At 48.0% G+C, this 12,065-nt stretch overlaps 1 protein-coding gene across 8 annotated transcripts in view; it reads left to right on the forward strand.

Moving 5' to 3' along the window:
• The window catches only part of LOC119178803 (proteasome adapter and scaffold protein ECM29), an 881,180-nt gene that overhangs the window by 363,294 nt on the left and 505,821 nt on the right, over window positions 1–12,065 (forward strand). For all 8 annotated transcript variants that reach the window (XR_012895350.1, XM_075895092.1, XM_075895224.1 and 5 more), the window contains one exon: window positions 8,159–8,343. Coding sequence is in view for 7 of the 8 variants with exons in the window: in XM_075895092.1 (XP_075751207.1) it covers window positions 8,159–8,343 (185 nt within the window). In the remaining variant the exon portion in view is untranslated. The remainder of the gene's footprint in view (window positions 1–8,158; window positions 8,344–12,065) is intronic.

Raw genomic sequence — 12,065 nt, forward strand, 5'->3', positions numbered from 1 at the left:
GGTGGTAAGATTTGGTGAGGTTATGACGGGTAGCACAAGATCGAAGTAGATCATCAACCACACGAAATAGAAAGTGGCTACCATGGTGTGTGAGTAGGTGAGACAGAGTGCCATGCTGGAGAATAATTTCGTAAAGCAGGAAGTCGGCAACGTCGGTTGCGCCGCTGGTTGGTAGCGTTCGAGTGATTGCATACCCAGTGGCATAATTTGTGGGCACTGAAATTCTTTTATTTCCAGTTGTGGAAGTAGGAAAGGGTTCTAGCAAGTCCAACCCCACTCGATAAAATGGCTCGGCTTAAACATCGATAGGCTGAAGAAGACCTACAGGGGGAGTCGTAGGCTTCTTTCGGCGCTGGCAGAGGTCGCAAGATGCGACGTAATGGCGAACAGAGCGGTAGAGACCCTTCCAGAATACTCGTCGTCAAACGTGGTCGTAATTTCTGCGAGACGCCTAGATGTCCAGAAGTTGGAGCGCGTGAAATTGTCGCAGAACATCCTTTCGCAGGTGATGTGGTACGGCGAGTAAAAGTTCCGCACCATGAGGGTGTAAGTTGGGGCGGTACAAAACATTGTCTTGAAGCAGGAATCTGCTAAGGGAAGGGTCAGTATGATGCGATTGAAGGCAGTCAGTGATGGTGAGCAGCGATGGATGTCGGCGCTGTTCGTCGGCCACGTTCATAAAGTCAGTGATGGCTAAAACGCAGGCAACGGATTCCAAATCGGTGAAGTTAGGTGGATCAATGAAGTGCCGGTATAAGCAGTCAGCATCGCTGTGCAGCTTTCCAGATTTGTGCACAACCGAGAACGTGTGCTTCTGTAATCGAAGTGCCTATCGGCCGAGTCTTTCTGTAAGGTCCTTAAGCGTCAACGGCCAGCAAAGTGCACGATGGTCCATGATGACTGCAAACGAACGTCCGTATAAGTACGGACAGAATTTCGCAATGGCCCAAATGAAGGCTGAGCATTTCTGCTCAATGATGGAATAATTTTTTTTCGCTTGCGACAGAAGGCGACTAGCGTAGGCTATCACAGGGTTCATGTCATTCTGTGTCTGAGCGAGTATAGCACCAATGACATGGCTGCTTGCATCGGTGCGAAGCTCTGTTCGAGCGGCTGTTTAGGCTATCACAGGGTTCATGCCATTCTGTGTCTGAGCGAGTATAGCACCAATGACATGGCTGCTTGCATCGGTGCGAAGCTCTGTTCGAGCGGCTGGTTCAAAATGAGCCAACACAGGGGGTGATGTGAGGATGGTAACCAGCGACACAAAGAAATGTTCTTGGTCCTTCCTCCAAGAAAGGGGCACATTCTTTTTGAGGAGATCCGTGAGGAGCCTAGCAATATTTGGGAAGTTGAAGACAAAGCGGCAGAAGTATGAGCAGAGCCCAATAAAACTGCGAACTTCTTGTGTGAAACGCGGAAGCGAGAATTCTCGGACTGCACGAACTTTGTCAGGGTCGAGTTGTACACCGATAGCGTCAACAACGTGGCCGAGTAGTTTAATCTGCTGGTGTCCAAATGCGCATTTTGACAAATTCAGTTGGAAACTAGCGCAACGAAAAACTTTTAGAATTGCCGAGACACGACACGGGTGGCTTTCGAAGGAGGGCGATAACACGATTACATCGTCCAGATAGCAAAGGCAGGTCAACCATTTGGAACCGCAGAGAAAAGAGTTCATCATACGTTCAAAAGTAGCCGGAGCATTGTACAACCCAGAAGGCATGACCTTGAATTGGTAAAGGCCCTCAGGTGTGATGAATGCGGTCTTCTGGCGGTCACAGTCGTCGACCGAAATTTGCCAGTATCCGAATCTAAGGTCAAGGGACAAGAAATAGTTGGAGTTATGGAGGCAGTTGAGCGCGTCATCGATTCGGGGTAGAGGATAAACGTCCTTCTTGGTGATGCGATTCAGGTGGCGATAGTCATCGCAAAAGCGCCAGGTGTTGTCCTTCTTTTTAACTTAGATCACAGGGGATGCCCAAGGACTCGATGAAGGCCCAATGACGTCTTTGCTGAGCATTTTCTGGACCTCCGTCTGTATAACTTGGTGCTCAGCATGTGACACGCGGTAAGGGCGCTTGTGTAGTAGACTGGCATCGCCGGTGTCGATGCGGTGGACTGCAGCACTTCTGCTGCCCAAGGGACGGTCGTCGATAATATCCAGGTAAGAAAATAGAACATCCCAGAGCGCTGCAACTTGGGAAGGTAAGAGGTCGCTGGATATCATTCTGTTGAGGAACACCTTATATTGCGGGGTGATGACAGGCTTTGCCACGGTCTTAGTGTCAGAGGTGAAAGAACAAGCCGAACATTCATTCAGGGTGGAAAGATCGGCTAAAGTGATGCCTTGTGGAAGAACTTGGGTCGACGTAGAGAATTTCAGAACAGGGAATAGCGCCGTGTTGTTAGCAACAACCACTATGGTATGTGGTAGTCCGATGTGGTGCGTAAGGGTCACATCAATGAGGGGAGCCACCAGATAGCCTCCATCAGGAACGAACGGAAAGGGCGACATAGGAATGTACATAGCAGCCTGGGACGTTAGTCGTAGAGACTCCACAGATCGTAGCCGAGTGCGACTTGGAGGAATGAAACTTGTGCACAAAAGCAATTCGGCCATAAGATACCGGTAGAACAACCGATGAGGGCGGGGTGGGTGGTTAAAAAATAAATTCCAAGGATGACGTCGTGTGGACAAGCATTGGGGACTGCGAAAAGAAGGGAAGTGTGGTGCCCGGCAACAGTAACGGGGGCAGTGCACATGCCAAGCACCAATGTTCGACTTTCGTTGGCCACTCGAACAGTAGAGAACATAACAGGTGTGAGAACCTTTTTCAGGCGAGATCGAAGTGTAGAACTCATAAGAGATACTTGGGCACCAGTGTCAAATAAAGCAGTAACGGCGAAGCCATCAAGGAACACTCAAAGTAAATTGCGCCTTGAATTTGTAGCCTATTGATGGTTTTCGTTCCGAGTCGTCAAAGCAGTGCCACTTCCAGGAGCTGCACTCGTCAGTTTTCCAGGGGATGACCAGAATAAGCTGGTGACGGAGAGCGGCGGCGTTGAGGGGAGCGTGACGGCCGACCCTGAGGTGACTGCGAGCGGCTAGACCAGTTTCTTAGGGCGACAACGTCAGCGTGGGACGGTTCGGAGCATGGAGATGAACGGCGAGGTGAAGAGTCCTAAAGATGGTCATCTGGAAGAGCGGGTTGCGAATACTGTCCACGGTCCTGACAGTGGTCGACATTACGAAAGCTTGGCCGGAAATACCACCTCATGGGCAATGGTGGGAGATGCGCTCAACTCGAGAGCAAGCAAAGCAGATGGGTCGATCATCGTGCGTGCGCCACTCAGATGGATTTGGGTAGTGTGGTGGAAACCGAGAAGTCGAAGCTCCTGCAGCGACAAGGGGAGCGGAGTAGTGGTCAGCTTTGTGGACAGGAGTGCTCTTGGGCTGCAGCATGTGTCTGGCGGCCTGGGGAACCTGGACGCCCAGGCTAGCAAACTCCTAACGTACAACGGCTTGAATAACGAAACTGTTACCCAGTTGTCTTGCGCAGGGGGCTGATAGAAAGCGGGCGCCGTTGCCGCCAGCTCCTGGCGAACGATCTTTGCGATATTGGCAGGCGGTGCAAGTGAACGGGGCGTTGCAGAATCCTCGTAAGATGAAGTCACAGCGGTGTTTAGTAGTCTCCAGATGTGGTGGGCTATTTGCCTGCTTTTAGCCTGTTCAAATCGTTGGCATTCAGATATAATGGAGTCGACAGTAGTACAGTTTTCACACATTAGTATGCTGAAAGCATCGTCAACAATGCCTTTCAACACGTTGCTGGTCTTGGCCGCCTTGGACATGTCTTTGCCAGTATGTCTTGGACGTATGTGACATACGACTCTGTCGATGATTGAACACGTGACACGAGTTCCTGCCTGGCTGCCATCTGTCCAGCAACTGACCGACGGAACATGTCGCCAAGCTTTTGCTTGCATGTGTTCTAGGGGGTTAATTCTTATTCATGCGTCTCATACCAGGCCATGCCGTGCCCCATAGGTAGAATAAAATATTTGCCAGCATAAGCATCTCGTCCTACCTGAAGTGCTTTCTGACGCGCTCAAATAATGCGAGCCATTTTTCAACGTCCGTGCTGTCCGTCCCAGAAAACGTGCCAGGGTTAAGAAGGGGGGGGGGGGGAATTACAGGTGATGGAGCCAATGCGGATGGCGAGGCCTGAGTGCCTGGTTTAAGGCATCGTGGCTGGACAAAGCTGGCGTCCACTGCGGAGTTCCAGAGCTCACATAAAAAGGCAGCGCAAAAACTCGGGAAAAAAGAAGGACAGTAGAGACAGAGCGCTGACTAACAACTGAAATTTTATTGCCATCACCTGTGCATATATATGTGTCTGAAATGTGATTGAGAGGAGGTTTAGAAGCAAGAAATGGAGGCTGGTTTTAACCAGCAATAAAAACTGCAAACGATAAAATCTTCAAAGGAACGCGGGCAAGCGTGATGAGTGAAATGCTTCAGGTCATGAAAAGCAAATGACACGGAAAATCAAAGAAAGTCTTTAAGATATCTAATTTCAGCGTCGGACAAGTATATGGAAGGCCTGCTCACGCACTTGTCACCTGCTTCATGAATGAAGAAAGCCTCAACAATCTCGCGCTCTATCTTATCCCTCCCCATTCCTTCTTTTTTCCCGAGTTTTTGCGCTGCCCTTTCTATGTGAGCACTATGAACCAACTAGCCCAAACCAAAGTACTTCTGGAGTTCCAAAGCCGGGTTGTGTGAAGACTCCACACCTTCCACCAAAAGATGTTACGGGGAAGATTTATTCACCGACAGCGGGTCTTGCTAACACCTTAAAGAGTGCACAGTCATGCAGGCCAACGAGGAAAGCTCGAGGGTCCAACCCACAACAACCACGTTTACGTCTTTCTCCTTTTGGGTGCCATATCAGGTGTGTCAGAGCGACAGTTTCATACACGTCTCAACTCATATACAGTTATTTTTCCATGCTCTTGAATGGCGACAAAACTAAAGAAACTAAAATAACTGCTGTGTAGACACGAGGCATCTTGCCCTAATGTTAGTAGCAGTAGTCTAAAAATGTTAATTCTTTATCAAGGAAAGCGATTGATGGTTCACTGTCGCAGTTTTTGTTGGCCTTTTAAATTCTGTAGGCTTCCAAATTTCTTTTGCCAGCTGCTCGCGCTGGCGGAAAAGAAGCTTCATTCTCGAAAAATCTAGAGTGCATCCAGAGTCCCGGCAGTGCATAGCCAAGTGTGTCAGAAATGCAATACCACGAAGGGAATTTCGGTGCTCCCTCAGTCTAGACTTGACACACTGCCCCACCTGGCCAATATGACAAGGGAAATTTTTGAAGCCTACAGAATTCAGACGCCACGCTCGGTATGCCGAGTGTAGTGTGAGAAACGAAGAAGGAGACCCCGACACGATCGTCTGGTTACGTCGAAGGTCAAGGAACAAATGAGCGAGCCAGCGCCCCTGGCTCGTGCTCGTGCTCGCCGCCTCTTTTTCCTCCTTTATTTGCAACACCCTCCCGCAGCCGGCAAATTGCAGCGAAGTTCAGGTGCACAGAGGCAGAAGTTGAGGCGGACATTGGCAAGCAAGATGCGAACAATAGAAAGGGTGAGTGGGCTAGACAACGACGATGGAGGGCTTTGGGGACGCGGTCACGCTTGGGGAGGCGGTGGTTTGTCTTGCAGGATAAGTCATTCAATCTTGCTATGATGTCCAGAATACTTGGGGGTCACGTTATTAGCCATTTTTGGGTCATAGTGGTGGCTTTTTCTCTTCTTGCGCCGCTTGTAGTATGAGCAGTCTGATCTAAGCCTGCTTTCATAAACTCTCGAGGTTTTCTGATACTTTGTGTGCCCTTGCGAGGGATGTTCATGATCTGCTCCTGGTGTTGCATCTGTAGCTTCTGTCTCTTTCGCGCAATTATGTGCTGCTTGTTCACCTCAGGTGTCAGGTGGTCCTGAGCATGCGCCTGGCTCACAGGTGCTTCTGAGCTGCATGAAGACTGCAAGATCGACGATGACTTTCTTCCTCGCTTGAAGAGGAGGACGATGATGCTGAAGCATTTTAGTTCTTTCGGGCAGTGACGTTGCCAACAGCCTGAATCTTGACCGTGTTCAGAGGCAGTTGGGGTTTATCTACGCGCTCTGTGGCCGGTAGCAGATTGTAAGCGTCCATCACGGCGTCATGACGTTTTTGGGCGCATGAGTCTGATGATGGGCGGCGTTTTCGGAGTCATCTCCATAGACATCGCTTGCAGGAGTTTCTAGAGAAATGGTTCATCACGGTGTGCCGCACTCCGCGAAAATCTTTGTTTCCGCCGGTTTCCTGCATGAGGCGCGTGGCGTAGTACTGGAGCAGTGCGGTGTGGCACTCGTACATCCAGCGCAGGTCTCTGGTGTCAGGTGCCATCTTCTTGTGATGTTCGGTGGCGTCGTAGACGGTCATGGGGTCCATGAAGGTTGAGTGTGGCTCGTAGCAGCACTTCTACTCGCACTCTCGATAGTCGACTTTCTTGGGCTTAAGGGGAGACGAACTGGAGACCCCACCGCCAGGATCAGGTTTTAGGTGCATGTAGGACGAAAAGTAGGGCTCCACGTGTTGTTGTTCACGAGCCATGTCTTGGAAGTTCATGGTGCTGTGTGACGGATAGTTTATGCGTTCGCTCTCTTGACCTGGGAAGTGGGACTGCTTTTGCAAGCTGTGGTTCAGGCCGTGAGAAGCCGGGTCCTTGTAGTCTATGTGCACGGTGCATTCGAGGTTTGCCTTGACGATCGAACTCTTAAAGGCATACCTTGGTGATAAGTCCTTGCACTGAAGCGCCATGTATCGCGTGGAAAGCGATAGATTTTCGGCATGTACCCAAAACTTGTTGGAGTTGTAGTTGTCGTTGAAGTCGGGAGGCCAGTGGAATGCGAAGTCGTCGCTTCCTTCGACGTTGAAGCGGGAGAAGTTCTGAGACCGGTGGAAGGCAAAGTCGTGGTCTGCTCTGACGTTGAGGCGAGAGGGTTAAGGAGGCCGGTCGAAGGCGAAATCACGGCCAGCGATGTGGATGCGAGAGCGGTTGAGAAGCCGGTCGAAGGCAAAGTTGTGGCTCGTTGCGACGTCGATGCGAGAGGAGTCGAGATGCCTGCCCAAGGCGAAGTTGCGGCCTGCTCCGACATCGAAGCGAGTGGAGTCGATAGGCCGGACAAAAATGAAGTTGCTGCCTGTTGCGACGTCAAGGCGAGAGGAGTTGAAAGGCTGATCGAAGACGAAATTGCTGCCTGCTTCAATGTCGAGACAAGAAGGGTCAAAAGGCTCATCGGTGATGAAGTTGCTGCCTGCTTTGACGTTGAGGCGAGATGGGTCGAAATGTTGATTGAAGACGACGTCACAGCGGGTGGCGAAGTGTAGGCGAGAGGCTTACAGAGTTGGGTGGATGTGACTGCAACAAATACGGGTGCGGTTCATGGGCACGGTTTGACTGCGTGACGAACTCTTGCTTTAGCACAGATGACTCTATCCTCGAACTCGCTGGCTGTAGTCAGGTCCGCTACCAATTCCTCATAATGAAGCACAGCCTGGATTTCCTTGTTCACGTCTATGAGTTTGGCATCCTTTGTGACGATGAGGGTGAGTACATCTTCGAGCTTATTAACAGGGGTTGACGAGTCTTCCAGCAGGGCATTGAGCGATAAGAGGTGTTGCGTGATGACTTTTGGGACGAAGTAGCGCGTGGTGATGATTTGAGGTCCATGGGCGAGAGTTGAGGTCCAGACGACCGGGTGGATCTCAGCACCAGAACAAAGTGTGGAAAATGAAAGGGGCTCGGACCCGATCGTCCGGCTACATCGAAGGTCAATGGAACAACTGAGCGAGCCAGGGCCCCTGGCTCGGGCTTGTGCCTGGCGCCCCTTCTTCCTCCTTTATTTGCAACACGTGGGTTCGCTTGGCATCTCAAAAAGCTCAGCGACCGCAACTCCTGTTTTTGTGCGAAAAAGTGCTATTTGCGTTCACTAGTGATAACATCGCTTTTAGAATGCAGCAGGGATCAAACTGTCTTTGCACACTTGTAAGTCTTTTTTTTTTCAAGCGCTTCAGCTTTTAAGGTGTCATGCACGTTACTGCGTGACTTAGTGCAAGCCCAGCAGAGCTGCTCTTGGCCACTGGTGCTGCCCTCATGTGTGGCCCTGGGACAGCTTGGCGCAGCCCTGGCACTGCCATTGCCCCCTGGCCAAGTGGAAGGTGGGCCACCAGCGACGCAAGGAGCACTGGTGTACGCACTGACCTCCCTGCTACACAATGCGAAGGCACCTTCCAAGGTGAGATTTACCATGTCTGCATCTAGCTAGACTGCGCCACTATCATCGAAGAGAACCTCGAGGGGCCGGGAACGTGCACTCTGTTTGACAGGAGTTTTGTTTACTTAGAGATAAACAATGGTGCATAGCCAGTTTTATTAGAGACAGCCATTTCATCTAAGAGATTTTTTGTTTACTGAGAGTCTACTATACTTGCTAACAGGATTGTGAATTATTGCTCAGAAAGTGCTGGTGTGTGTGATGTTAACAAATGCGAGGTACTGTTTTGTTATAGAAACAAATACACTAATTATTAACGTTGCCATAGGTTGCCTGTAGGCTTGCACTTGCTGTGTGTTATGGAAGTGAGTTTTGAAATTCTAATTGCTTTATTCAAGCAGATAAATGCAGCATTAGGTTTAAACATTACACAGAGTAAATTGAGTTCATGTACATTGATCGTGCACATTGCCTCGCACTTATAGAGGCAGTTCCTACTATAAGAAATTGCAATTATGCGTGCCGGCAAGTGTTTATGTGCATCTGTGGCTAATGTTAAGAACATAACATCGGGAAGATTAATGTGATGCTCAGATGCTAGAGCATTAAAACCAGGCCAACAGTTTGATATGCATTCCTTGATGTATTTGCACATGAGGCCCATTCAGTTTTGCTGTTTTTCTAAACTGCAGGAGATTTATATAAAACTTTTGTTCTAGTCTCTGATGAAGTGTTCAATGTGGTTTTGACACTAGCACCTTGAATTTGTTTGCCTTTATTGGGAGTAATTTTCTCCCTCCCGGCTGCGGCGGCTACTTTTCCGATGGAGGCGGAAATGTTGTAGGCCCGTGTGCTCAGATTTGGGTGCACACCAGGTGGTCGAAATTTCCGGAGCCCTCCACTACAGCGTCTCTCATAATCATATGGTGGTTTTGGGACGTTAACCCCACAAATTAATCGAGTAATTTTCTCCCCCTGATTTAAGGCATCAGCACGTTATGTTTTGTCTAACCGTCAGAACCTTCAGAACACTGCTGCAGTCCCATTGCAATCTGCATTTATTATTGGGCTACCAAAAATGGATAAGTTCATCCCTGTACAGTTTACATCTTTTCTTACCTTGAGGAAATGGGCTTATGTACAGAATGTCAGGGTGCTTTGTACAACAGCTGATGGGGTAGGCTGCTGTGCCATGCTATCATTGATGGAGAAAGAACAGGCGACCTTAAATGAAAACGACCATCTGAAGCTGTCGAGTGCTGGCGGGTCATGGTGAATGGTGCTCGCTTGTAAATAGACTTGGAATACTGCTATGGAACATTATCAAAGTCTGGCTAAGTAAATGTTTATTCTAATGGCATTTGCTTTGATATTACACTTAACTTGTTAGCTTGAGCGCAGACAAGAGGCCATTTAGCTTCGGCCACTTCTACACAAGTCAGAGAGGTCGTTGTGTTGTCCAGAGATAATTGGAACACAAGAGATAGCTAACTGAAGGCTCACCATCTAATTTACCTCTGCGTTGGCAAGAGTGTAAGCGCATGCCAAAATCCAATGAATGCGTAGTTTTTTACTGGCGCAGCATTGAACTAGGTGCGTTATTGGTTTAGGCCTGGCATATTGATAATAGTGGTAGTGCATGCATGAGCCAACCATCGATTAGCTTTCACTAGGAAATCACATGCCTGAATCTCTCACGTATACCCCTACTGATGGATATGTTTGTCTGGGCATGAGTGTATAAGCTTTTGTGTAGAGCTGTGCAAATAGCAAAATTTTGGGAGCAAGGCGAATTAAAATATTAAAGTTTCAATGCCAATAAAATCGAATATTTTTAGAATACTTTGAAGTGAAGTTTTTTTTTTTTTTTCTTGAAAAAGGTTGCAGAGATTCCTAAGCACATTGTTATGTGATGGGAAGATGAAAGTATTTCTTTTGGCTAGGTTGGTGAAGTGTCTTAGAAATGGTGTTTCCTAGTTGTTGTATATGAGGCAATGCAGAGCCCGGATTGTATTTACACGATTTCCTGGAACCAATGTGGTGTTGACAGCACATTACATGTGAGAGGGAAACTATTTTTTTTCTCCATCTCACCCCTTTTTAACAAATTTCTGGACCCTCCTCTACGGCATCTCTCATAATCATATGGTGGTTTTGGTACGTTAGGCCCCACATATTACCGTATTTACTCGCATAATTCTCGCACTTTTTTTGGCGGAAAACGGATGCAAAGTTAGGGGGTGTGAGAATTACGTGGGGAAAACTTTCCACGAAGACGTACAGAGAGAAAAAGAAAACGAAGTGGCCGCAAATCGGGATTCTCACACCAGCAACTAACAGCAAGCTTTGAAAAGTACTAATTAAAACTTACCTTAACGATAAAAGCACAGGTTCAACACAAGGCAAGGCGTCTCTCATAATCATATAGTGGTTTTGGGACGTTAAACCCCACATATTAATCAATCAATCAACACAAGGCAAGATTTATTTGAGACACAAAAAGTGCGAGCAAATAGTCGGGAATGCGTGATGCACCATACACAAAGCTTGTGGGCGTTGTGGGCGTAGCGGTAGCGTTCCTCGCTCAATGGAAGCACTCAAATGGTAAGCGTAGGACGTTAGTATTGGGCTGATGGCTATTTAACAGAATAGTCCGCAGTTTCCTTCTGAAGAAATAAAGTTTATCATCGATCCCACTTTTGTACGCACATGGCAGGCCCAACTAATCTTGGTGGCTTTCAGCTGCTGTCTCCAGTAGTGAACAGAAAACTCGTAGACTCAGAAAGGCCTTCCGGCGGCCTTATTGCCGTTGTTTAGTGTATGATCTATCACTTTCGACTTGAAATCAGCCGTGAAGCATCAGTATCGCGTCATAACGTGGCAAGATTACCGACACAAGGTATAAAACACGCCGCAACGCACACTTGCCCCTTTGGCTTGGCTTGGATTTTTGTGCAATAATAGTTAAGCTTGATGCTTAAGAGATGGCACCAGACGGCGCACGCTATCATCAACAGTGGTTGTAACAAGCAGACGACATTATTGCGGCAGTTTTATGGTTGCAATAATCACTCGAGGAAAAACAGAAATCACATTTTTGTTGGACGATGTGGGGGGTGCGAGAATTATGCGAGTGTGAGGATTACGCGAGTAAATACGGTAATCAATCACCCCTCCTCAACATCTGTGGAGGCCCAAATAATTTGGTGGACAAGGATAAGTGCTCTCTTCGAAATGATAGTTGGTTATCTTCTGCCCTGTAGTTGTTGATGTATAAAAACATCGTAAATTTTGGATGCTGAAAAATCTTTGACCTTTAGATCTAAAACGACATTAATTAAAGGCTCCATCTTTACCTTGTAGCCTCTAACCAGCGCTTTCGAGAGTCAGTCCAGTGTTGCAGAATCGGTGCCTCCATTCAATTCCAACTCCCCTCCAGAAAATTATAACTTGCCGTAATTTCATTTATTTCAATTGCTTGCAATGAAAAACTTTGCCCATTTTCACTCCGGAAATGGCTGGGCAGTTCAATTCCATTCCTGCAATTCCTCAAAAGGAAAGGCATCTTGATAATTTCATTGGGTTAAGAATGAATGCCCCCTAAATGCAAAATAGGTTACCAAGGTCGAGGGACAGTAGCTTAGTGGTATATATCGTCCAGTACAACGACCCTACTAATTCTCATGGAGCAGTTCTTCCCCTAACTATATTATTTGCTTAATGAGCAGATTTTCATGGCCAGT

This window comes from Rhipicephalus microplus, chromosome 1, assembly GCF_043290135.1.
Source record: "Rhipicephalus microplus isolate Deutch F79 chromosome 1, USDA_Rmic, whole genome shotgun sequence".
NCBI lineage: Eukaryota > Metazoa > Arthropoda > Arachnida > Ixodida > Ixodidae > Rhipicephalus > Rhipicephalus microplus.